A 27,884-nucleotide genomic window follows, 5' to 3' on the forward strand; every position below is an offset into this window, starting at 1 on the left:
TGTCCCTCAGCTCTTCAGCTCAAGGCTAGCACTCTACCACTTGAGCCATAGCACCACTTCCAGCTTTTTCTACTTATGTGGTGCTGTGGAATCAAACCCAGGGCCTCATGCATGCAAGGCAAGCACTCTACCACTGAGCCACCTTCCCAGCCCCTCAGAGGAAGTTTTCACGGGATTTAAATGGTACAAGATGAAGTACTGAAAACCATTTTCTTGGTCAGTAATCCTGGCCAATACCCTCTGGCCAACATTGATCTTCCTTTACTTCTTTCCACAAATCATTGTGAGCCAGTGACAGAGGCTTTGGTAAGGAGAAAATGCATATGATTATGTAGGATTATTTTGTAAGTTAATGGGTTTATAGATTTAAGGAAGTACAAGGATTTCATTTTCCCAGTTTGTTTTTTTTTTTTTTTTTGGTGGGGGAAATTCTTACCTATTACAAACTTATAATTATTGTCAGTTCCCAAATATCCTGTTGCTAAACTCACCAATTATTGTTGAAGACATTATCTGAACTTGCCAGGTGCTGATGGTCCATACCTGTCATTCTAGCTACTCAAGAGGCAGAGATCTAGGCATCATAATTGGAAAGTATTTGTTTGAACAGACAAATCTGAGAGCACAAGGCCCCGAATTTAAGTCCCAGTACTGGTGCATTGATGTACACAATAGCTTTACTAGGAACACAATTCGCTCAGCAAATATGGGGTGGGGGAGAAATCTATATCTAAGGGGTTTCCGTTAGATTCAAGAGGAACATCAATTATAGGATTTAACACTGTGCTGGAAACTTGGTAGTGTTCATGCTGCTTTCTAGCCTCAGTAAGAACTACAGAAGCAGGAGGGAGAGGCAGGCTGTAGTATGGGGTATCACATCAGGTCTAAAGAGGAACGGTTCACATGGATCCTTCCTTAAAGCTGCCTAAACCAGGATGACTACCAAAAGTCTCTTCGGGGACTTGGATAACTACTCTATGCAGAAGCTGTGTGCATGTCAAGAAAAAAAAGACATGATAATTAAATAATCACAATGGCTTTTAATTGGAGATTTGTAACTATTAAGAAGTGATTTGTGGGCTGGGAAGGTGGCTTAGTGGTAGAGCGCTTGCATCACATGCATGAGGCCCTGGATTTGATTCCTCAGCACCACATAAATAGAAAAAGCCAGCCAGGCGCCGGTGGCTCTCGCCTGTAATCCTAGCTACTGAGGAGGCTGAGATCGAGGATCATGGTTCAAAGCCAGCCCAGCCAGGAAAGTCCGTGAGACTCTTCTCTCCAATAAACCACCAGAAAACTGGAAGTGGCGCTGTGGCTCAAGCGGTAGAGCACTCGCCTTGAGCTGAAGAGCTGAGGGACAGTGGCCAGGCCCAGAGTTCAAGACCCATGACTGACAAAGAAAAAAAAGGGGGTTTGTCGCTTGCCCAACGCTGCCCAGTGTGATCTGAAATTTCCAGTGGACCACAACTGGCTTTCAGCAGCTAGAACAGAATAATCCCTGGGTACCCAGAACATCCACCATGCCAGGAGAGAAATTCAAGGCCCTGAAGGTAGCTTTGCCTCTACTCCTTGGACAGCAGCAAGCCCCCAGGAACATGGCCTGAAAAACTTTTCTTTTTTGCAGGATCAGAAGGGCAGCCGAATTTGGGGCCAAGCATCCCAAACGAGGCCTATTTCCCCTGATGTCCATGAACCTTCAAGGCGCAGGAGTGATGGGCTCCACCCCCACCCCCAGCCCCCTCTCCCAAGCCCAGGGCGTAGTCTGAGTTTCTTTGGAGGTCTCCAGCAGCAGTGTGATCTGCAAGGAGCTACTTAGCATCGCTTAAGTTTCATTTCCTGTCCTTCTACTTAGACGGGAGGGGGGAAGGCAAGGAAGCGCAGTATTCTCTTCTCATTGGAATGCTTGTAGGATCTCAGGGAAAAATGTGGGAAACTGTCTCCGCTAAGCCCCTGACCCACAGAAAGCTCTTGTAAGTAGTGGTTGCTATTTCTAAGTGGTGGTTATTACCATTGTCATTATTGTTTTGGATGCATTTTGTAATCACCACCGCTGGGGCCATCACAGCCTCTGCCTATCTCCAGCAGGGTCCGACAGCTGCGGGATGGGGAACGCATTTCCCAAATCCCCTTCCAGACTCCTTTCCTCTTCGGAGTCACTACCTCCCAGAAAGCAAGAAATCCCTTCTGGAAATCCTCTGTGTGTGTGTGTGTGTGTGTGTGTGTGTGTGTGTGTGTGTGTGTGTGTGTGTGTGTGTGTGTGTGTGTGTGTGTGTGTGTGTGTGTGTCTGTCTGTCTGTCTGTCTGTCTGTCTGTCTGTCTAACCCGATCCCCCACTCCCGAGTCCAAGCTGGCAGCATCAAGGACTGGCGGCCCCAGCGCTCAGCCAAGCTCCCCCATCACCTTCCCAGGCGCGCTTGGCGCTTGGGTGCCGGCCCTACCCTCCACTGCCCCCTGGAGGATGCGGTCGGGAGCGCCGGGCCCAGGGTGCCCGGGCGCTGGCGGCGGGCCCGCCCTCGGCTGGCTCCCGCCCGCGCGCCGGTGCCACTCCCTCTCTCCTTGGCTGCCCCAGACACATCTTCCACTGGCGTCCACCGCGAGGGACATGGCGAGGCTCAGCTGGGGATACGGCGAGCACAACGGTGAGCGTCTTCCACGGCTCGGAGGGGGTCCCGGGGGTTGGTCGAGGGGACTGGGACCATGCCCAGTGTCCGGCGCCCGCAGACCGCGCGCAGCTGAGCTCACTCGGGCAAGACAACTTTTCGGTTCCTCTTTAAACTGAGCACCGCTCCCAGCGGCCCCGGGCAGGAAGCGGCGGGCAGGCTCGGTCTCCTGCAGACCCGGGGAAAAGCCCCTCCGCGCGACGTTGGTAGTGGGAGGATCAATACTGGTTTATCGTTTTGGGGGGTGTGGTGGGAGGTTTCCAGACCCCTGCACTCTTCCCTGTGTTCGTCCACCTTTCCTTGGAAGGCGGAGAGCTTTAACAACAACTACTTATCAAAAGCTTGGAGATTAGAAGTCAGATGACATACTTTCCTAAAATGAGGACAAGTTCACTTTCCGTCCTTCAAGCTCGCTATTCACCAAGGAGACACACAATCTTGGGGGGAAAAAGTCTTTGAAAGGAAAATTAAGAAATCTGAACACCTGGCATAGTGACATCGATGATTTAATTGTCTCCTTGACAACCAAAACATTGAACACATTTTAATGGGTTACTGTAAGAGTCCCACAGCAGTTTGCCTGTGAATGACTGCTTTTGGCATCCGTGGTAAGGTTTTCTGTTCTTCCTGAGCAAGGAAAGGCACATTATGGGGTGCTTCTGCACACGCATCCTTGCAGAGATGGGAGGATTCGCAAAGGGTTATTGAAAATATAATCGTGTTGTAACTGTATTTATTGATGGGAGTGACAATAATAAGGCATGCACTTCTCTTTTGTGTATCTTAAGGTTTGACAAGAAAACACTTTTCTTATTTGTATATTAGGTTGAGCTGATTGTTTAAAGATTATTCGATATAGTCGCAAAGGTGTATACACAGTTAAACTAACTAAGGTATGGTACTGGGAGGGATGGATGCCCATGGTGTAATTAGAGCAATTAATCGTTTAACACAATGAATACCAGCTGAAACAGGTGTTCTTTGAGAGTGAGTGACATTTAAGGGGAGGGATCAGTTGAATGGAACAAATACAGTCGTATTTAATGCACATATGTGAAAATGGAGCTATGAAATTTGAACAAATGGATGGGGTTGGGAGAGATGGAGGGTGAATCATGGAAGGGCTGATGCTGATCGAGATGTATTGAATTGAAACACTTTTCTACAACTATTTAAAAATAATTAAAATGAATTTTTTAAAGAACCAAATTTATCACAGAGCAACACCAAGAAAATGTTACAGTGGATGACTATTAAAATGGGGGCATGTTCATTTACTGTATAGAAAGTTAACTTATAGAAGCAGAAATGTTTCATTTCTAGTCATAGCTTGTTTTACGTATTACTGCATTAGTTTATGAATGGCAACAGGTGAAGTTTAGAAGTTTCATAATGAAAGATACAACTTAGGTGAGTTTCTTTTGGACTGAGCCATAGTATTATCTTATTTCTTGGCTAATTTATAGTTTATGTTTTGGAAAAACAAACCCCACAAACAGATTTCTTGTCCTCTGCCTGATGAAATCATTAGGAATCATTTTCATTATTGGGCTTTAATAATTTTTAGGTGCTAAGAGCATGTGAACTGTAATTAGGAAAAAGGGTATTTCAATCAAGGAAAACGATTATACTTTTTTATGTTAGAAAATATTGGCACCAATGAAGTTCATCTTTAGAAATACTTAAAATCATTTTAGAAGCCCGGTGCTAGCTGCTCAACTAGTTGCTCACGTCTATATTCCTAGCTACTCAAGAGGCTAAGATATGAGAATAGTGGTTCAAAGCCAGCCTGGGCAAGAAAGTCCACAAGATTCTTCTCTCCAATTGAACACCAAAAAGGTGGAAGTGGTGTGTGGATCAAGTGGTATAGCCCTAGTCTTGAGTGCAAAAACTCACAGACAGTGCCTGAGTCCTGAGTTCAAGACCCTCTAGAACCAGTGCACGTGCACATGTGCTCACGTGCGCACACGCTCACACACACACACACACACACACACACACACACTACGCACACATTTTAGAAAAGGCATTATTAAAGAGTCATTATGTATTTTAGCTAGGAATTAAAGATCGTATCTGTCTTGTAGAGTTTATGGTTTTCTGAGACCACACATTGATGTAAAGTTGGCAAATTTCTGTGAGAAATATGTTGTATCCTGACTAGACAAGTTCCATAGCTTTTTTTTTTTTTTTTAAATTTAGACTTTGGCAAAACTAGTCACCAGTCAGATTAGGGAAATTTGGGAAACTTAAAATTTCCCTGAATCTGCACGATAAAAGCTTTGATCAAATAGAATATCAACAAAGTCAACCCTGGAAGGGGTCCCAGGCTAACAAGCAATATTCAATTACTTCCACTAACTTTTGAGCACTTTGTTGGTTTGGATTAGGCTATATGACATCATAGAAAACTACATATCGAGTTTCTAAAAGTTTTGAGAAACCACCCTATATCCATCTCGGCTTCAGAATGATGTTTCATTCCATGGATTTGAAGCTGGGTGTTCTGGAAACTTTACAAAAGAGAGGCCAATATAAGAGTCTGGAAAATGAGGCAATTATAGTGAACCAATTTATGTATAGTGAACCAATTATAGTGAATGAGTCAATTAAAAGCATTGGATATCTGATAACAAAGCAGTTTTATTTTTATTTTATTTCTGATTGGCTCTTCTAAAAACAGTTCTGGTTATAAAGAATTGAGAAGAGTAAAGGATAGGAATTAGGAAAGAAAGAAGACTCTTTGCTGACTGTGGCAAAGCCAAGAGCGTGTTGTGACACATGTATTGCATATTTGAAATCTGATTCTTATTAAGTTAACTCATACTTGATGGCAGTGAAACAGAAAGGTTTCTCACATTAAAAGAGGACAAGATTGTCAGGCTCTGGTGGCTTACACCCATAACCCTAAATATTCAGGAGGCTGAGATCTGAGGATCTTTGTTTGAAGCCTGCCCAAGCATGGAAATCGATGAGACTCTTATCTCCAGTTAACCATCAAAAAGCTAGAAGTGGTGCTGTGGCTCAAGTGGAGAGGACTAACCTTGAGCAAAGAAGCTCAGGGACAGCTGCACTCAGGCTGTGAGTTCAAGCCCCAGGTCTGGTGAGAGAAAGGAGAGAGGGGAGAAGGGAGAGGGGAGAGAGAGAGAAGGGAGAGAGAGAAGGGAAAGAGAGAGGAGAGAGAGAGAAAAGGAAGGAAGGAAGGAAGGAAGGAAGGAAGGAAGGAAGGAAGGAAGGAAGGAAGGAAGGAAGGAAGGAAGGAAGGAAGGGAGAGAGGGAGGGAGGGAAGGAGGGAGGGAAGAAACAAGAAGGAAAGGAAACAAGGAAGGAAGAGAAAAGTACTTAGGAAGGGCAAATGAAAGCATTTAATGACTAAGGTAGTACAATGCCTTTACTATAATATTTTCTAAGGACTTTTGGTAGCCAAATTTCTTTGAAGTCTAAACACCTTTAAATTGAGTGTGCAGTTATGTATTCATGGTGTATAGGGAATATATGTGAAAAGAATAACATACATTCTTGCTTCTTCATTCCTCTTCTCTTTTTTCTCCTTTTAGAGATTGAAGTTGCTGATGAATGCAAAATATTGTATTTCCTTAAATCCTATTCCACATTTCATGATTTATGAGATATATGCTGTTGTTTAGTGATGTTGTGCAATGATCACCATGCTAAGCTGTTTTAATTAGAACTTCATTTTTTTTTTTAGAGCAAAAATGGTTAGTGAAGTAACTATGTGCCTCACTTACCTGGTGATAACTATGTAAATTGCAGCATAGTAGAGAGGAGAAAATAACAGCTTCCAACCTACAAAGTGACTCACTCTTGTAAAATGAACTGGGGCTTATATGGAGTTGCAGCCTTGCTGTTGATTTTGAGCCAGAACGTGAATAGAGTGGTCCAGAGAAATGAAAATGATAGACTGTTGGCATACTAGCTTAATTCAATTTACCTAAAAGGCTCTGGTTTGTGAATGTGATGAAGTTTTGACTTATTTTGCATGGAGGATTACAAGGGAAAGGTCTTTGTGTTGGAATTCAATTGGCATGTTGCAAAGTAATTCCTGAAAGACCTTCTGAAAAAGTACGAGAGAAATAAATTGCAACCTGATCCTGCTGCAGAAAATTTACAATATTACATTTTTTTCTGACATGGAACAGCTGTTTTACTTGGATAAATCGGTGCAATGCACATAGGCTCTTCATTTTCCAATTGCACATTGTAGGGAATAGAGCTGTGTGACACAGATGTGTGACACAGATGATACCCGTGAGCCTAAAGAAAAGGAAGGAGGAAGGGAGGACAGAAGGGGAAAACTAGAACGCTTTCTTTGGGCCTAAGATTTCTCAGCCTTTTTGACTCTCCCAACCCCGTAAACTCGTTGACCCCTGGAGCAGCAAAAGCACATTCTTGGATTGGAAACTGAATCTCTTTGTTTTCAATGATGAATTACACTGTTGTGTTTAGTTTGGTGGACTGGTACCTTTGGAAAGTACTTTATAAAATTGATATGCTCTTTTGTCGATGTGGATTATTTTAATTCTGAAAGTGACAACAAATCATAAATTAAAAAACACATAAGTAGTTTTGAAGATGCTAAGGTCCTGAGAATTAGGATGTTATTTTATTAGTTTGTATTTTCACACAGTGAGTTACACTTAACTATTTCTTGAATAAAGGAACTCATTAACTTTTTCTTTGGGTCCTTTGCCTTGAAGGTCCTACTCATTGGAATAAATTTTTCCCCATTGCTGATGGTGATCAGCAATCTCCAATTGAGATTAAAACCAAAGAAGTGAAGTATGATTCCTCGCTTCGACCTCTGAGTATCAAGTATGACCCCACCTCAGCTAAAATCATCAGCAATAGTGGTCATTCCTTCAACGTTGACTTTGATGACACGGAAGACAAATCAGGTTGGAATGATTGATTTGTTAAGATTAGAAGTGAGCATTTGGATGTTTAGACTTTATTCTCTTACCTTTCATATGTAGCTGAAATTTGATGAATCAGAACGATATTTTTTCTCCTTGTGAGTTGAAATGGCCTGTCATATTTCAAAACATCATATATATCAAGATAATGTTACTTTGAAGAATACAAAGGAGAGTTTGAAAAGGGTGTGTTGAGTGATTTATTTAAATGTTTTAGCTAATTATAACTTCATTTAGCATTTATCATTTGAAATTTTGTAATATTTTATAAGTAGTTCTTTTATGTGTTATTTTATCTTTACTATTTATTATTATTATTAGTAGTAGCTGTATCAGTGTGTTTTAATTTAACATATCAGTCTGTGAATACAGTGCATCTTGATTAATGAATAATTCTTAACCATTTTGGGTTTTTATTTATTTGAACATTTATAATTCTGGTTACTACATGTTTTAAGAGAAAAAGTTTTTTAAATATAGTTTCTTAATTTTACGATTAATATGTATATACATAATAACCAAAACAATACAAAATGTATAAAAATTTAAATATCTACCCATTTTGACTCCCCATGTACTCAAAGCTGCATTCTTTCATACTATTTAAGTATATAGCCATGCATATAGACATGTATATTATATTGCTTTACATTTTATTAAAATTTTTGAACTAGTGCTATATTTACTCTGAATTTTTCCTCATTTTACAATATTTCATGGATATCTTTCTTTGTTAAAATGTATAGTACTAACACTTTTGCTTAAAAAGATGAATTTTTCTGCTTGACTCAGACATATACTAGATATTGCAAATAAGGGAAACCATGGGACCTATGTTTCTTTGGGCCTGGCTTACTTCACTTAATATAATTTTTTCCAAGTCTTTCCATTTCCTAACAAATGGGGCAATGTCATTCTTTCTGATGGAGGCATAGAATTCCATTGTGTGTATATATGACATTTTCTTGATCCATTCATCTACTGAGGGGCATCTGGGTTGGTTCCATATCTTAGCTATGGTAAATAATGCTGCACTAAACATCGTTGTGCTGGTAGCTTTAGTATGGTCTTGTTTGTGATCATTTGGGTAAATGCCCAAAAGTGGGATTGCTGGGTCATAGGGGAGCTCTATGTGAAGTCTTTTGAGAAACCTCCATACTGCTTTCCAAAATGGTTGAACAAGTTTACATTCCCACCAACAATGCAGTAAGGTTCCCTTCTGTCCACATCCCCTCCAGCATCTGTTGTTATTAGAGTTCTTGATTATAGCCATTCTAACTGGGGTGAGGTGGTATCTCAATGTTGTTTTGATTTGCATTATGGCTAGGGAGGTTGAGCATTTCTTCATGTGTCTATTGGCCATCCGTCTTTCCTCTTCAGAGAAGTTTCTCTTTAAGTCTTTAGCCCACTTATTTATTGGGCAGTTGTTTCTTTGAAGATTTGTTTTTTGGGGATTTAATTTTTTGAGTTCCAGGTATATTTTATTTTATTTTATTTTTTTGGGTCCGGTTGTGGGGCCTGAACTCTGGGCCTGGGTGCTGTCCCTCAGCTCTTCAGCTCAAGACTAGCACTCTACCACTTGAGTCACAGTTTTTTCTTTTTGCTTATGTGGTGCTGAGGAATGGAACCCAGGGCCTCAGGCATGAAAGGCAAGCGCTCTACCACTGAGCCAACTTCCCAGCCCCTCAGGTATATTTTAGATATGAGACCTTTGTCTGTTGTATGGCTAGTGAAGATCTTCTCCCAATCTGTGGGCTTTCTATTGATCTTGCTAGCTGTTCTTTGCCATACAGAAGCTCTGCAATTTCATGCAATCCCATTTGCCCAACCTTTCTTTGATTTGTTGAGTTTCTGGGGCTCTATTAAGAAAATTTTGGCTTGTGTCAAGGAGACCTAGGGATTCTTGGGCATAACTTATCATTTTGTGTTTTTATTTTTCTTTTTGCCAGTCGTGGGGCCTGAACTCTGGGGCTGGACACTGACGCTCAGCTCTTAAGCTCAAGGCTAGCACTCTACCACTTGAGCCACAGTACCACTTCCAGCATTTTCGGCTTATGTGGTTCTGAGGAATCGAACCCAGGGCCTCATGCATGCAAGGCAAGCTCTCTACCACTGAGCCACCTTCCCAGCCCCTGGGCTATAATTTATATACTGTCCTTATAAGGACTTTTAAAGGCGACAAAGAGTAGATGTTTTTTTGTTTGTTTATTTTTGGCCAATTATGGGGCTTGAACTTGGGGCCTGGGAGCTGTCTCAGAGCTCTTTTTGCTCAAGACTAGTGCTCTACCACTTTGAGCCACAGCTCTACTTCCAGTTTTCTGGTGGTGAATTGGATGTAAGAGTCTCATGGACTTTTCTTCCCTGGACTTCAGACTGCCATCCTCAGATCTTAGTCTCCTGAGAAGCTAGGATAACAGGCATGAGCCACCAGCACCTGGTGAATAGTAGATACTTTTTTTTTTTTGGATCGGTCGTGGGGCTTGAACTCTGGGCCTGGGTGCTGTCCCTCAGCTCTTCAGCTTAAGGTCTTCCTTCCTTCCTTCCTTCCTTCCTTCCTTCCTTCCTTCCTTCCTTCCTTCCTTCCTTCCTTCCTTCCTTCCTTCCTTCCTCCCTCCCTCCTTCCCTCCTCCCTCCCTCCTTTCTCATATCCCTCTCTCTTCTCTCCCTCCCTTCTCCTCTTTTTCTCTTTTCTTCAGTAATAAGAATTGAATTCTATCTCCCTTGAAAGCTCTACTATTTTGAGGTACACTCCCAGTCTTTTTGAGTTTAGTTTGTATTTCAGGTAGAGTTTGGTTAACTTGCCTCTCCTGGACTCAGACTGGTTCTCTCCACTTCCTGACTAGTTGAGAGTACAAGCCAGTCATTCCTAGCCCTTGTCTTTTCTGTATGTTGGCATTCTCAATAAAAAAAAATTCTTAGTCTATTTTGATCTGTGATAATTCAGTCTCTGTCTCTCTTTCTGCTTCTCTCCTTCTTTCCCTTCCTATCTCTTCCTCTCTCCTTCCCTCCTTTCTTCCCTTCCTCTTTCTCTCCCTCCCATACTCCCTCAACCTTGGAGGTAATCAATGAGATAATTTCCCTGTGTTTTTGGATTTGTCATATTTTCATGATCAGTGGTGTGAATTCTCTTTCTTACATGGAGACCTCAGTCCTATCTAAAGCATAATGAAATTTTGAGGATTAGTTGAGAACATTCATAAAGTACGTTGTACTCATTGGAGGCAGAAACTATATAAATGTAGATCATGATTCTTATTTTTTTGTAAGGATAAAACAAAAGAGACTGGTTCATGATGATTTAGAGATTAAAAAGATTAAACTACAGTAGTTAAAACCAATTGTTACTGATATTTCCTTTTTTGTAAACTAATTTTAAAAAATCCCCGTATGTTTTCTGTACCAAACCATATTGATTTTAACAGAACATTGACCATTTCATAAAGAAGCCATTTTGGCTATCATTAACTCTGAATCTTACTGGTCAACCAGTAACATGCCTGAATCTTCCCTCATAGTCCTTGGGGGATTGTCAGAGTGGACAGATGTCCATCCATGGCTGACCTGCAGACAAGTTCCCGTCAGAATTCTAATAGTCCCGTAAATGGGACACAGGTGGATATGAAATTCTTGAGGAAGGATTCCTATTGGCTATGGTAACTAGGCATCTGATGAAGGGACCGATAATGTGATGAAGAAAGACAAGGCTGTTCTTGCTCCAGCTACTTGTCTTTCTGGACTCAGGATCTCCCTTTTCTGCAAACCTCACTTGACTGGTCCTGCCACCCCTGCTTCGGCTCCTTTGGCCTTCTATGCTTGCCCTGTCCCAGAAATTTCATATGCTGCAGCAACTGCTAGGTTGGCCTCTGTCTTTCCACTGAGCAATTCCCATGAGCAATCACTATGTATGGATTTTTATGGTACTTCATTGGTTTCTCAATTTCTGTAGAAATCTTTTATGAGTGTGTTATTTGGAGTAGATTAAGATATATGTAAGTGAAAGAAATGGACTACATAGGCAAATTGTGACTTTGGAGAAATGATTGTTTATATGAGGATAATAGTATATTATTTATCCAGAACATAGAGCAGGGTATTTAATTTTATATTTGAAAGTACATTATCGGGGACTGGGGTATAACTCAAGTGATAAAGCATTTTCCCAGTCTACATAGGTTCTAGAGTTCCATCTCCAGCACTGGAAAAATGAAACACACACACACACACATACACACACACACACACACACACACACATGCACACACACACATCATTTTCATTAAAAATAACTATGATTGCCTGGAGCGGTGGCATACACCTGTATTCTCAGTACGTAAGAAGCTGAGGTAGGAGGATGCCTATTTTAATTCTAGCCAGGCATCATAGCAAAACCCTGTCTCAAAAGATATGGTTACTTTTATTGATTTTATATCACAGTGTAGCTACTTCCTGTAGATAGTTCCATGGTCAGTGTTAAATAACATCAGGTTTTTGACTCACTCTTTGCTTTCCTGTGGTTCTTTGGGAAAGCACAGTATAGACAGAATTTTCTTCTCTACAATAAGACATTTACTAACCATAATCCCAGGCTGGAGATTATATTTAAAAATACTCAGATGTGAAGTCAAAAGATGTAATGTAATGAAATTTCTGCAGAGCTGTGCAAATCTGACTTTAAACTTCAGGTTCAGGGCAGCCTTTCCAAAGATCAACCATTATCATTGAGTATTTCTCTAACAGTGTGTATTTTTTTTTTTGTATCACTTTCTTTCTCCAGAGCCAGCTTGCTTGAATCTTCTCCCAAGTCAATTCCACAGTGATTACCCAAGCTCTGTAATCCACTTTTTTTTTTTTTTTTATCTCTGAAGGAATGACTTTATCTTGTGGCTCAGGTTTTATTATTCAATAGCCAAGAAGAAAGGACAATTGAGCCATTGATTTCTTTTCCTTTGGAATGACCAGTCCTTCATCAATACAGGTTATGCAATTTGTACAGGCTAGGAGTGTCACTTAGGAAATGTTTCTCTCTAAGTTAATTTATTTCAAGTAATGTTGAAACTGTTCCAAGGTAAATCAAATCTTTTTAATTTATCTGTTCAACAAGTATTCATTGTTCATATCCTCTGATAGTACTTGGGCCAGGTGATAGGGAGAGCAGAAACCTAAAGTCCCATGAACCCTGACAGTAAAACTTCCTTTTTTTGTAACAAAACAAAACAACATGATAACAAAAGAGCAAATCCCAAGTTTGCTATAAGTGGATCTGTTTTATTTTTTTCAGAATGTTTGGAAAAAATATCACTTTAATATATTGTAAGAACATCTGGATCAAAATGCTCCTTATTACAGGGTGGATCATTTCTGAAAAATATTGAGAAATATAAATATGGTATCTCTGAAAAAGAGAGTAATTCATAGATGTACCTAGAAGTTTAGTGATTCTTGTGGTATGTTCACCACTCAATGCTTCCTTTCCTCCTCCATACTTTAAGCATGTCTGGTAATGATTTATTCGAATATTGCTTCAGAATAAGTTCTCTCTTTCTCTTTCCCTCCCTCCCTCCCGCCCCACCTCCCTCACTCCCTCCCTTCCTTCCTTCCTTCCTTTCTTCCTTCCTTCTTTCCTTCCTTCCTTCCTTCCTTCCTTCCTTCCTTCCTTCCTTCCTTCCTTCCTTCCTTCCATCTTTCTTTTCCCTCCATCCATCTCTCCCTCTCTCCCTTCCCTGCTTCCTTCTTTCCTTCATTCCTTCTTTCCTTTCTTTCATTCTTTGCCAGTACTGAAGTTTGAATTTAGAGTCTTACTGTTGCTTGGCTTGCTTGCTCAAATGGTATCCTATCAGTTTTTTGTTGTTTATTTTGAAGATGGTGTCTCACAGATTTTTCAATCTCGGATGGCTTTGAACCATGATTATTCAGGTCTCAGCTGTCTCAGTTGCTAGGTTACAGGCTTGAACCACCTCTACCTGGCTTTGTTTCTTGTATGGACAAGTTTCTACTATAGTCCAAGTTGGCCATGTTCTCAGAATCCTCCTGCTTCAGCTTTCTGAGTGCTGGGATTGCTGGGATTACAGGATTGACTCACTAAATTCTACTTAGGACTATATTTTTTTGTTAAAAAATAACAAAAAACATTTCTATCTATTTACAATAGGATTCTATTTTAATCATTTTTGGAAAATGATATCTGTTGAGGAGAATATACTAAATTGTATCTTGCCAAAGTGTCAGAGACATGACAGATTCTTAACAAAGAGTTAATTTTGTCCTAAGTTTTACATTTCCCAAGAATATAGAATTTCAGCATAAAAGATGCCAGTTTTCAGACATAACAATAATAAGATGCAAGTAACCCAGGATGTATCAACTGTGCTGCATGCTTTGCATTCAGTTATAATTATCTTCTCATGAAGAGAATTCTCTTCTCATGAGAGAAGTCCCATCACTGTCTTCTCTGTCTAGAAATAGAAGCTAATGCTTGAAAGGTAAAGCCTGTCCAAGACCACACAGGTAGTGACAGAAGATGAGCTTCTGTTTTCCATTGCAGAAGACTATGCCAAAGCGGAGAGCTGTATTGTTCTACCAAGCTCAAGCGGGACTTCTTTGTATAATAGATTGTTCAGAGACTTAGCTTGCCTTCATTTTAAAAGGACAATTATTATTTTATTTTTGGTGGTACTGGTCGATTTGAATTTAGGGCCTTTGCTTGTTAGACAAGCTCTTTACCATATAAACCATGTCTTTGTTTAGATCAGGTCTCATATTCCCCGCCCCCACCCCCCCTCCCCCCCCAGAGCTTGGATCACTAGTTTCAGATAGTGACCATCTTTTTCTAAATCTCCCTGATAGCTGGGATTGCAGGCATATACCATTCCACTCAGCCTTTTTGATTTCAGAAATTCTAATATCTTCCACTTTCTGTGGCTGTTGTGATTTCCCAGGTATCCCATAAATAACTGTATTATATGCTATCTACATTTAAAAATGTTTTTTTTTCTCCCTGTATACCTAAAGTTGTGTCCTTGTCAGCAAACCAAGTGACACATTTACAAAAATCTCCTTGGAGGGCAAGGATATGTTGGGTCATTCTGGGAGAGGTGGATTGTGATAGATCTACAGATAGTGTTTTTCTCACTAACTATTTAAATGTATTGATATTTAGTTCTGCGTGGGGGTCCTCTCACTGGAAACTATAGGTTACGACAGTTCCATCTTCACTGGGGGTCCAATGATGATCATGGCTCGGAGCATGTGGTGGACGGCATGAGGTATGCTGCAGAGGTAAGTCATCAGATTGACAGTCCTGAAGTGGTGGGATTCAAACAACCCAGAGATGACTATCTGGACCTCTCTAGACCCTGAGCCAGTTAGGTGTGTATGTATATAAGATTGTTGCATTCATTCAGCTTCAAAAGAGGCCCTTCTAAGATTTAAACCAACTTTGAGAGCTAAGTAAGGGTGTGTGTTCTCCTTTTAGAAATGAACAAATTGGAGACTTGGAGAGATTAATTTTTTTTATGCAGCTGGGAAATGTGATTTTTTTTTTTGGTCAGTCATGGGGCCTGAACTCTGGGCCTGGACGCTGTCCCTCATCTCTTCAGCTCAAGGCTAGCACTCTACCATAGCACCACTTCCAGTTTTTTCTGCTTATGTGGAGCTAAGGAATCAAACCCAGGGCCTCATGCATGCAAGGCCAGCACTCTACCACTGAGCCACTTTCCCAGTCCTAAACTAGGTCTTCTTAATGGTAAATTACTAATACCTGCTGTTATCTCTTGAAAGGCCAATGTGAAGGGAAGGAAAGAAAACTTTTGTCTTTGGTTCAACTGTTTACATATTTGATCCAGACACAAATATATGCAAATATGTACAGCCTACATCAAGTATGGCAAAGTTCTACTTAGGAAAAAATATAAAGGCATACACTTTCCTAAACTTTATGTTATCTCTACATTTGCAGGTACAAGATAGAACTTTGGTTAATTATTCAGGTCATTGGGAAATGACATCAAATGACATTAAAAAATAAAATGTTCATTTATTTATTTTTCACTGGAAAGTTACTTTTTTATTCTAATTGTATTCATTAATATTACTCTAATTTTTAATCTTCTGGTGAAAAGAGGAAGCATAATATACTCCAACTTTTAATATGATTAAAACATTTAACACCCAGATTTAGCATGAGATGAAAGTGAATATTTGCATGACTCAATCAAAATTACTCCAGGAAAAACTGACTTGGTTTCTGTGTTATATAAGTCCAATACAGCAGAGCTCCTGGACAAATACATTACAAAATCTTCTTCATTTTCTCTTGGCTACTGAGCTGTGGCAGCCTAAATGTTCAGGAAAATCCAGAAAACAGAACTTCCTTCTAGTTTCATTCCTTTAACATCCAATCTGCAATTTGAGCTGTATCCAAATGTTCATTTTGCCAACTAGATTGCTTTTGTGTGAAGCCAAATGCTTCAGGTTATGAGGACTGCTTTGTCTTCAGGTAGAAGAATAATGTGTACATGTGAAGTGTTCATTCTATGTTGGTAGAAGATACTTAAAAAGCAGAATTACAGTATCTTATGTGGTGTCTCAGTTTAGATCCTCTACTGGGCGATTTACATGTTTGCTTTCTAAAGCTTTGCCTTCCCGATTTAAAAGTTGTTCTAAATCTCAAAAGAATCTCAGAGATTAAAAGCTGGCTGCTTTGGGTCACTGGTTTCTAGGTTTCCATAGAAACCCAGAGCATGTGAGTCCAGGGAGGAGTGGGCTGCAAAAAACAATTAACTCTTGTTCTGGACAAAGCTAAGTTGGAGAAACGTGTTACTCATTCTAGTATCATGCTGAGTACATTGTAGATACAAACCTGGAGTTTAATGAAGAGACCAGGGATAGAGATGGTGGCAAGTGGACATCACTTACATTTGAGTTTCAGGTTTATAAAAAAGAAGTATCTGTATGAACTCTAGAAGTGATTTCAAGATGTTTAGATTTTACTTAAGTTCATGACTGTTGAGTTATGTCTTCTGATAAAATAGACCAAAAAAAGCTATTGAGAGGTGCATACCGAGTTTTATTTAGGACCTAATACGATGGCTTTTGCTACTAGAGAGAGAGCTAATGAAAATTTATTCCTAAAGTTACATATTCATATAAACTATACTAATAGCTTGCTCTATATCTGGAACTTTATCTGAATATAGTTCATCTTTTCTGGGGACATTAGATTTTGAATGTGCCCAAGGTGGTGGTATTGGGAGTTGGTGGGGCCTTTATTACATGGCTCCTTGTGGGAGGTCTTTAGATCACTGATGGTGTGACCTTACAGGGAGAGTGGGGCAATAGCTCTTCCTTTTGCTCTTTATTGTTTCCTGGCATTAAGGTGTGTGGTTTAGCTACACCCAGTAATCTAACCATGGCATTGCCTCACCAATGCCCCCAAACAAGTGACCAATGACCATGGTCCTTCAAAACTGTGCCAAGACAAATATTTTCTCTAACTTGATTCCTTCGGGTCAGGTGGAAAGTTGACACACCATATACTGTAAACACATTAAATATGTAGTTAATTGGGAAATAATTTCTACATTTATGGCAGGGTGTTTTCAACTTAGTGTCTCTTGGTATTTTATATGTAAGCAATTGAAAAATGCTGACATTGGATAGTGTAATTTTAAAATTGTTTTCCTAGATGGAAAATCATATTTCCATTTCTTTTGCAGTGACTACAACACCTTGTCATTCAGCTCAAATCACTGCTGCTGTTATTGTTAGCCAGGAAACTCAAGATTGCTACTCTGTGTTTTAATTTAAATACAGGTGTTAATAAAAAAAAATGGTATCAAGGGTATCAAGTTCTTTGGGGAAGACAGGGCTACCACTCAAGCAAATTATGTGGGAGATAGGACTGAGTTATTCTTTAAAAACAACAACAACAACAACAAAAACATTAATTCCTTGTTGTTGTTTCCCATCTTATTTAAAGTTGTTTTTCATTTAGCAGAAGGGTGGTTGTGTATAGAAGAAATATACTTCTATTTTCTAACAGTGATGGTTGTGGCCCTTTGATGTGGTTTCTCGCTAAGTGAGTGAGTTATTTTGACTGGCCTGGAGCCTTTGGACTTGACTGGAGCCCTCTACATCCTCTATCTGCTGTGAGCCACATCAAGTTTGTTTCATCATCCAGTGTTTATAGTTTCCTTCCTCCCCCAACTATCCCACAGCCACAGGGAACAGGATGACAAGACAGGAATCCACCTTTGTATTTTCTGTCTGATTATCTAGCCATCTCCTTGCTTGTGTGTGAGTAGTGTACTATCGCACACCTGTATAACTGACTCTTTATGACAGTCGTTATCTCTTCAGAAATCCCTTCAATGTTAGTTGCTTGTAAGATTTGGAGTTATATATGAAAGAGGGAATAAAAATAGGTAAGCGAAAGACACGACATTTCTTTGTAATAATCAGGCAGGAAATAGGACATGAAGGCTACATGAATGTCAGAAGGAGTCCTGAATGTTCCCTTTCTGTAGGCCATGACTTTTATCAGACACCTGGACAGTATGGACTGCTCTTCAGAGTTTATGACTCTAACTAAATCTTTCTGGGTGTGGCATGTTGCCCTTTGACTTCTCAGTTTGTGCTTCTCTTAACCAGGACTGAAAAATGTAGTTTTCTACATTTCTACTGTGTAGAAAACTACACAGTCTCTCATATTTTTGTGTATGTTTTGGATACTGCAGTGCTTTACAGAATAGGAAATTCAAGTTTCCTTGGGGCCACTTGCCTGAGAGCAGAGTTGTGAAGTAAGGGAAATATGTTCTCTGGAGTTCCTTGTCCCTTGAAATCCTCTTCTCACCTACCTGCACACCCTTTTCACCTCCAGTTCCTAGACCCACAGCTTCATTTCCCAGAAAAGAAAATGAAGATATTTATATATGGTTATAAATGCATAAAAAGTAAGTAAGCCAGGAATTGGTGGCTCATACCTGTAATCCTAGCTACTCAGCAGGCTGAGATCTGAGGATTGTTGTTAGAAGCCAGCCTGGGCAGGAAAGTTCATGAGACTTTTGCCTCCAATTAACTACCAAAAAAAAAAAAACAAAAAAAAACAACCCAGAAATGGCCTTGTGGCTCCAAGTAGTACAACACAAGCTTTGAGCCAAAAGCTAAGGGACAGAGCCTAGGCCCTGAGTTCAGGCCCCAAGAGTGGCACGCACACACATAAAAAGCAAGTTGCTGGATATGTCAGTTAGCTTGATATAATTTTTTTACATTCTATAATTACATAAAAACATTACATTATTTGTAATCTAATAACAAGAAGATGTGTATACATCTTAAATACTTTCTCATAAGGGAAGTTTTGTCTTTTGAAGCCATTAAGTATGAAAACTGAGCCAAGTATGGTAGCACACACCCATTCCCCATACTTAAGAGCCTGCAGTAGGAGGACCATGAATTTGAGAACAATATGGGTTGCACGGTGAGTCTCAGGCCAGCCTGAGCCAAATAATGAGCTCCTGTATCAACAAACAAACATGTAATAAACATCTGATTAGACACTTTCAAGATCATTTCATTGTACTTAACAACAGGATGGTCCCTAAAGACTGATGGTGTAGGAAATTGACATCTCTAGCCTGTGCAGCCCAGCTTCCTCCAAGCGCTCAAGTGAGCAGTGGGATCTGATCTAGGACTGCTCTGTTGCAATCTCCTCAAAGGCCCAGAGGTACTCCCAAATCAGTCTTTGAGTAGGAGTTGGCTGGGGCTTCAACTGGGAAGAATGAACAAGGTATTGTAGTCTTCTAAATAAAATACTATAGGTCATTGACCATGATCCTTCCTATTTGACCTTTAGTTTTGAATAAAACAGGATGGTACCAAAGATTTTCATGAAGAATACATTATACATATGAGTGGACAGCATCAAATATCAATAGCCATGTTGTATTTGCATTTATGTTTTCTTTCTTTTTTTGTGTATGTTTTTTATTGTAAAAATACTGTACAAAGGGTTTCAGTTACATGAGCAAGGTAATGAGTACATTTCCTATTGAACATTGTTGCCTCCTCCTTTGTTTTCCCACTACCATTCCTTCCCTCCTACCTCCACAACTACCCCCTGCATTTATGTTTTCTAGGAGGTTGCAACAAACATTTGAATGTATTATGTCCTTCTTTTTTAGCTTCATGTTGTCCATTGGAATTCAGACAAATACCCCAGCTTTGTAGAGGCAGCTCATGCGCCAGATGGACTAGCTGTCCTGGGAGTGTTTTTAAAGGTAAGAATCCACTGAGTTCTTGTTAAATGATCAACTATATTGAACAAACAGTTTTAGTCATGTAGTACCTATTATTTGAGTATTTTTTAATAATAAACTAGCTCTAGGTTTAGTATTTTCCTTTGAAGTGTTAAAAAGTTACATATTAACTTAGTACATAGTCTTATGATTCTTCTAGCTCTCCATTGATAATTTTTATGTGAATTTTGACGGCAATATCCATAACCAGTTTAGCAGCAGAAAGAAATCAACTGCCATCCTGAGAAGAAAACACCCTAGCACTTTTTTTTTTTTTGGTCAGTCATTTGGCTTGAACTCTGGGCCTAGGTGCTGTCCCTGAGCTCTTAAGCTTAAGGCAAGCATTCTACCACTTGAGCCACAGCACCACTTCCAGTTTCCTGGTGGTTAATTGGAGACAGGGTATCATGGACTTTCATGTCCAGGCTGGCTTTGAACCATGATCCTCAGATCTCAGTTTCCTGAGTAGCTAGTATTACAATTGTGAGCCACTAGTGCCTGGCTCCTATGTACCTTTTGATTCCTGATATATATTCAGCTGTACAGAACAGCAAAGGGTTTAAGCTCATGATTATTTTTTAATTTTTTGATTGCTGTTTTGTGCCCATGCTGGGGTTTGAACTCGGGGTCTTAGCAGTGTCCCCTAGCTTTTTTGCTTATGGCTGGCACTCTACCAGTTGAGCCATAGCTCTACTTCTGGCTTTTTTGCTACTTAAGTGGAGATAAGACTCTCAAGGACTTTCCTTCCAAGGCTAGTTTTGAACAGTGATCCTCAGATCTCAGCCTTCTAAATATCTTGGGTTATAGGCATGAGCCACTAGTACCTGGCTCATTACTGTTGAAGCACTTGTTTGAACACAATGGCATGTTGTCTCTTACCATGCTGACCAATTCTTTTAAAAACACCATTGGTTCAGATCTCTGGTGTTAAATCCCACCTATATTGGAACTGTGCATTTGTGGTTCAAGCAAGCTCTTGAACTCCTGAAATCAACATCAGGAAAACCCAGAGGCAAGAGAAATGCCTGATGTAACTATCAGGTGCTCCGTAGTGCCACTAACAAGTAGTTACCTGCTCAGAACTGGCCATCTAGGAACTAGCCAGAACAAGAGGTGGGGCTGAGGATTCACAGTGGCGTCCAATGCAGTATCAAAGAGAAGAAATCCCAGACACTGCTCTTCCAGGTGATGCCATTCATTTAGACATGGCTATAACTTGAGAAATAAAGAGTGTCATATTTCTTTTTGTCTACTGTTCACGATTGCACAGAGAAGTTGTCATCACTCTGGGGACAGGTTGGGCCTCTCAGCTCCCACTGCTACCACATTCTTGTAGGGTGTGGCATTGTCTTGCTATGCTTCATTCTCTGTGTGTGATGTTGTAACTCACAGACCTGAGGCTGGGGGAGGGATTTGGAGGCTGGGTAGGCCATGGATAAATTGGCCACCACCTCTGTGTAGTGGCAGCTTTTAAGTGACTACAGGTTAGTCCTTATGTGTTTAAAACCAATAGTAGATTCACAACACTCCTGATGCTGGTGAGTCCATGGAATATGGACTTTCTGTTTGTGATATTTTCGCTCAATTTGGGATCTCAAAAAATTTCAGGCTGCAAGTGGAAGATGTTTTGGTCTAGTATTTACAACCACCATAGTCAGTTGTATCTTGGGTCTGAATGTTGCATGTAGCTTCATAGTGAAGGAATTCTGTGAGAATGTCCTTAGCAAGGTTTGTCTCAAGTAAAACATCCAGAAGACAAAAACAAATGGGAAGCTGTCATTACCAGTTTCAAAACCAAATTGAAAGTTGAGTCCAGGAATCCTGTCCTGTCAACTTGTTCTTATTACTCTGGCATGATCACTCTCTCAGGTAGAAAAGAAGCTTTGTTCTAGATCAACAAGTGTTTGTTTTGTGCTGGCTTAGATTTTTTTTTAAGACAACAATGACAAAATAGTGAGTGAAATGGGATGACACAGACTGGATTTGCTACCATAACCATTTCTTTTGAAATTTCATGTTTTTAGACTGGTGAACACAACCCTCAGCTACAAAAGGTTACTGACATTTTGGATTCTATTAAAGAAAAGGTAAAAATGAACTCCTGTTTGCTGATGACTAATATCTTCCTTTCCTCCTAAAGTCTTTGGTCCATGTATAAAGACCTACAGTGTGGGTATAGCAAGTACTTCTTGCTTTGATGAATGTAGGCAGCATATTTCAACAAAAGAGAAGTCACTTACCTTTTGAAAATTATGAAGGATCTGATAATATCTTGATAATTACTAATAAATGTATTTATGTAGAATTACTTTCTGCTTTATAGGTTTTTGTTTTTTTGGTCATGAGACCTGAACTCTGGGCCTGGGCACTGTCCCACAGCTTTTCAGCTCAAGGCTAGCACTCTACTACTTGAGCCACAGTGCCACTTCCAGCTTTTTCTGCTTATGTGGTGCTGAGGATTCAAACTCAGGGCCTCATGCATGCAAGGCCAGCACTCTACCACTGAGCCACCTTCCCATCCTCTGCGTTATAGTTTTATAGAATAAACCTTTAGGGCTGGGAAGGTGGCTCTGGGCCTGGGACAGTGCCCAGGCCCAGAGTTCAGGTCCAAAAAAACCCACAAAAAACAAACCTTTTATTGCAATGAACTTAAAGACCACTGACTTATATTATAGTAAAAATATTATGATTTTTTTCCTTTTTTAAAAAAATTCAACTCGAGTCTTATTATGTAAACTTTTCTGGCCTTGAACTCAAGCTAGTTCTCCCTCCAGCTGCCAAGGGCTGGGATTACAGGGGACTGCAAGTAAACTGGCCCTCTTGCACTTCTTCAATAAGTCTAGATGATGTGCTAGTTCATTTTTTCACATAAAGGCAAAGGTCACATAATTCTCTCTTCTCACTCTCACGCTCTCTTTCTCTTTTGATTCTAGTCCTGGAGCTTGAACTCAGGTTCTGAGTGCTGTTCCTGAGCTTTTTTTGCTCAGCATTCTCCTATTTGAGCCGCAGCTCCACTTCTGACTTTTGTTTTTGGTAGTTTAGTGGCAGCAGGAGTCTCACAGACTTTCTTTTGAATGACAATCCTCAAATCTCAGCTTCCCTAGTAACTAGGATTATAGGCTTGAGTCACTGGCACCTGGCTAGATAATTCTTTTTCTTTCTTTCTTAGAGCTATTGGAGGTTGAACTCAGGTCCTTACACTTGTTAGGTTGGTTTTCTACCCATCAAACTGTGCCTTTAGTCCTGTTTTTCACAAATTAGTTTGGGGAATAAGGTCTTGTTCCTGCCCCAGCACATGCATGAGCTGCAATCCATCTACTGAATATTGCTTGTCATTTCTTTTTCTTTTTCTTTTTTTTTTGTTGGTCATGGAGCTTGAACTCTGGGCCTGGGAACTGTCCCTCAGCTCTTCAGCTCAAGGCTAGAGCTCTGCCACTTGAGCCACAGTTGCACTTCCAGTTTATTGGAGATAAGAGTCTCAAGGGCTTTCCTGCCCAGGCTGGCTTTGAGCCCATGTCCTCAGATCTCAGCCTCCTGAGTAGCTAGGATTACAGGTGTGAGCCACGGGACCCAGCTGCCTGTCATTTCTGAGATCACAAGTGCATGTGACTGTGTTCAACTTACCTTACTTAGTACAGATGGAGTCTTGCAGACCCTTCTTCCTGGACTGTCCTGGCTCACCATCCTCTTGTTCTCAGGTTCCCACAGAGAGTTTGAGATGACAGACACTGTACCCTGAACTGGCCTTGAATGGTGATCCCCCTGTTCTTAGCTTACCAAGTAGTTAGCCACTGGCACCCAGCTCAGATAATTGTTTTTAAGATACTAAAGGAAAATATTAAATAGTATCATAGTATCTCATTGGAAGAATTTTTGCCCGTGTAAGATTTCATTGTAGTCTGTGGAATTCACTTTGTTTTTCCAGGGTAAGCAAACACGATTCACAAATTTTGACCCATTATCTCTACTTCCATCCTCCTGGGACTACTGGACATATCCTGGTTCTCTGACAGTTCCACCTCTTCTTGAAAGCGTCACATGGATTGTTTTAAAACAACCAATAGACATCAGCTCTCAACAGGTATGTACCTCTCCCAGTACTTCCATCCCTACTCCCTACTAGTTATTTTGGAAATGAAATCTAGCAAACCTTTTTGCCCTGGCTAGTCTTACACTGGGATCCTGCAGGCCTCAGTTTCTTTACTAGTTAGGATTATAGGTGTGAACCACCAGTCCCCAGATCATTATTCTATTTTCATATATGCTATCTATGAATAAATGACTCTGACCATAGTCATCCTCCTTCATCCTTTCTGTTCACCCTCCCCACTTTTGCTAAGACTAATCCCCCACAGAGCCGGCTTTACTTTCCTGTCATTTTTCTTTTCTAGTGTGCATTAAAATGTCTACTCTGAATTGTTCTTTCCCTCTCAAGTGCTTGCCACCTCCATAGTCATCAGGTCTTCCAGAGTTGTCCCCTTACCAGAGTTCTAGTTGGGTGTTTGCAGCTTCCTACAGGATATGACAGTTTCTGCAACCAAAGACACAACTGACCTGTGGGAAAAAATAGAATCAAATAAAATTCTGACTCCTTTACTAAGATATAGATAGATAGATAGATAGATAGATAGATAGATAGATAGATAGATAGATAGATAGATAGAAAGATAATTAGGCACTATAAGGAATCAGCAGGAGTATTGTCTATTTTAATTTAATTTAATTTAATTTATTTATGTCTATTGTTGTTTTTGCTGGTAATAAAGTACTCTTTCTTGACCCAGACTTGTCCAGTTGCCTAGCTGCTTATTGTCCACCCACTCCTCTCACAAAAGGATGGGATCACCTTTCCCTAGATCATTTCAGGCAACATTTGCCTTTGGGGTGAACACATCCAATTTTGGTTGGGTGTTTCTTCTCATTGACCTTGTCTTTAGAATTACAGACAAATAATACCTTGATGCATAGTCATTAAAACATTTTCTTTAATGAACTTGACTGATAGTAAGACACATAATTTTCCCCCCATCATATTGTGAGAAAAATGACCTGCTACTTATTCAGTGGCCTTAGTAATGGAGTTTATTTATGATAAATGTTTATTTTTATACTCTTTCATTAAGTTTCAATAGCTTAATAATGTGTTAATTATATCATCAAAGTGGTAATGGTTAGAAGATCCTGTTTCCTTCAAATTTCAGGGGTGTCTTTATTCATTAAGTCCACTTAGGAAATGAAGTTGAGTTGTTGGCGCTAGTTTTCTTTAATCCACCAGTGATTTGGAGGAAAGTATATAAAAAGCTATGATTTAATTAATTTAAAAGAATAAAATTGGCTGGGCACCAGTGGCTTATGCCTATGATCTTAGCTATTCAGGAGGCTGACATTTGAGGATGCTGGTTTGAAGCCAGCCCAGGCATGAAAGCTTGTGAGGCTCTTACTAGCAATTAACAGCCCCCCCCCAAATAAAAGCCAGAAGTGGAGCTGAAGTGGTAAAGCTTTAGCTTTGAGAACAAAGGGACAATAGCACCTAAGTTCACCTGAGTTCAAGCTCCATGACCAGCACATACATGCATGAAAATAGAATAAAGTTACTCTTATTAAAATAATTACTTGCAAGTTAGGGAATTACTACTCTTAGCTGTGGATTCACTATTTTATCTTACTTGAGCTTCATTGAATTAATATTATTGATTATTAATTAATATTATTGATTATTAAATGCAAGATGAGTATGTAAAAGAATAACTTCATTTTGGAGCTGAAGTGTACTTGGTAACTCACTTGGAAGCATTAACTTAAATGGACGCATCAGGAACCCTTTTAGACAGATTAAGAAGGTTATTTGATATAAATTATTATTACAGTAAATGGTTTTAATAGTTAAATAATGAAGCAAAATCATTCTAAGAAATCCATTCCATGAGGAACATTTTATAACTTGCCTAATCAGAACTCCTCAGGATTAAGATCATCAAAAGCAAGGTAAATCTGAGAAAAATCACAATAAAAAATGCTTACAGAAGGGCTAGGTTTAGAAATACACTCCTGGGATCTCTGCTACTTGGGAGGAAGAGACAAGAGGACTGTACCAGAGATTAGACCTAGTCTTCATCTAAAAAACAAACTAAAAACATGGCTTAAGAGGTGGAGTCTTGCCTAGCAAGTGTGATTTCAGTTCCCAGTCCTGCCTTTCCCCCAACCAAAGAAAAGGGCCTTTTAAACAGATGTAACTACTAAGTATAATGCTGTTTCCTGTGTGGAGCTCTGTAATTGAAAAAGACATTAGGCAAAAACACAGGATATCCAAATAAAGGAAGGACTTCAGGAAATGACAGAATATTAATATTGCTTCTTTAATTATGGAAAATATAGAATATGAATGTATGATGTGAATAATAGCAGATACTGAGTTTGGGCCATTTAGAAAGTATTTGAGTATCATTGCAGTAATTCATCAATATGAAAATTGATCCACAATGAAGTCCAGATTGGTAAAATTATTCCATGGTGTAGATCTTTCATATAAATTAAAATGAAAATAACTCATATCATTGATTCAAAGACTTACTTTCCCCAAGACATTTTTTCAACCCAGTTTTGGCAGCTCCTTGATTTTCTAAAGTCACTGAGAAATACTGTCTACTCATTTTTCAGTTCTATCATATGATGTTCCCTCAAGTTGAGGCTGGATTTTCATAAGGTTTTCTGTCACTGGTCCTTGCCAAGTTACTGTTTGACCTAAAGGGAAAGTCAGATGGTTTTATTTTCTTTCCCTTGATTCACATTCACTCTTTTCTCCCTCAGAATCACTCAGAGAGGGCTCAAAAATCTTATTGCGCACATAAAACTATTTTTTTGATGCATTTAATAATAGATCTAATGATAGATCTGTCAATTTGGAAGGTTGCCTTCACTTGCCAGATCTCTTTGGGTCATCTAAACGGATTTACTTAGTAAGCAAAATGCTTAGTTTTGACTTCATTATATTAAAAAACATGCCCTTTCTTTATGTATTTGTTATGGTAACATACTATACAACTTTAAGTATGTGGTGGCTAATTGTGTTACTGCCTACAACCCTGCAAAATTACTATAGCCAAAGTATAGAATAGCTCTCCTGGCCACAGTGTTTTCTGAGCACTTTTTCATTTCACTCCTTGCCCTCATAGGCCTGAGAAACCACTGACACACTGCCATTAGAATTTTGTCTTTTGTAGTGTTTTAATTAAATGAATCATACAGTTAATAGGTTTTTGCTTTTGACTTCTTTCACGTATCATTAATGTTTCTAAATGACCCACTTAATTCATTTTCCTACTGACTTAGAGTCTAGGTTGTGGATGAACACGTTAGGAAATCTATTCAACAGTGATGGTTATTTGGGTGGTTTAGAGTTTGGGGCTATTATGAGTAGTAGTGATTCATACTTGGATATTAGGAATAATTCACATACACAGCTGTGTGGACATACTTGTGTCTTAGACTGATATCTAGGACTGGGATTACCAGGTCATACATGTTTAATTTTACAAGGAATTGCCATATTGCTTTCTAAAGTGGCTTACATTTCATTTTTAAGATTTCCAGTGGCTTCATATCCTGTTTATCCCTTGCTATTGTCACTCTTTCTAGTTTAACAGTGTGCATTTGTCTGATAACTAGAGTTGCTGTACATTTCTTCATAATGCATATTGACTCTGTATGTGTGTATGTATATATATAATTGTTTGCAAAGTATCTGCTCATATATTTACCCATCTTAAAATTGTGTTATTTGTCTTCTCAATGTTGACTTTCAGTACTCTTTTGTAGGCTGGATAATAATTTTCTTAAAAATTCATTCAGTAAAAGTTGCCTTTCATTGTACAGTTTGCTATTATTTTTATTACTGTGTCTTTTGAAGAAAAAAATTCTTAGGTTTTTAAAAATTAACCCACTAGGATTAAACCCAGGGCTAGTAGAGGTTAGGCAAATAGTGCTCTACCACTTAAGCT

The 27,884-nt window shown here is 39.6% G+C and overlaps 1 protein-coding gene across 1 annotated transcript in view; it reads left to right on the top strand.

The window, feature by feature from the left end:
- The first annotated feature begins 2,554 nt into the window (after positions 1-2,554).
- Ca13 (carbonic anhydrase 13) overlaps positions 2,555-27,884 on the top strand; it is a 32,127-nt gene continuing 6,797 nt past the window's right edge. The window contains exons 1-6 of the mRNA XM_069991003.1: positions 2,555-2,639; positions 7,379-7,576; positions 14,751-14,869; positions 19,774-19,869; positions 21,912-21,974; positions 23,813-23,968. Of these exons, the coding sequence (XP_069847104.1) occupies positions 2,603-2,639; positions 7,379-7,576; positions 14,751-14,869; positions 19,774-19,869; positions 21,912-21,974; positions 23,813-23,968 (669 nt within the window). The 5' untranslated portion in view covers positions 2,555-2,602. The remainder of the gene's footprint in view (positions 2,640-7,378; positions 7,577-14,750; positions 14,870-19,773; positions 19,870-21,911; positions 21,975-23,812; positions 23,969-27,884) is intronic.

This window comes from Dipodomys merriami, unplaced genomic scaffold (genome assembly GCF_024711535.1).
Source record: "Dipodomys merriami isolate MVZ:Mamm:240054 unplaced genomic scaffold, mDipMer1.0.p SCAF_4, whole genome shotgun sequence".
Classification (NCBI taxonomy): Eukaryota; Metazoa; Chordata; class Mammalia; order Rodentia; family Heteromyidae; genus Dipodomys; species Dipodomys merriami.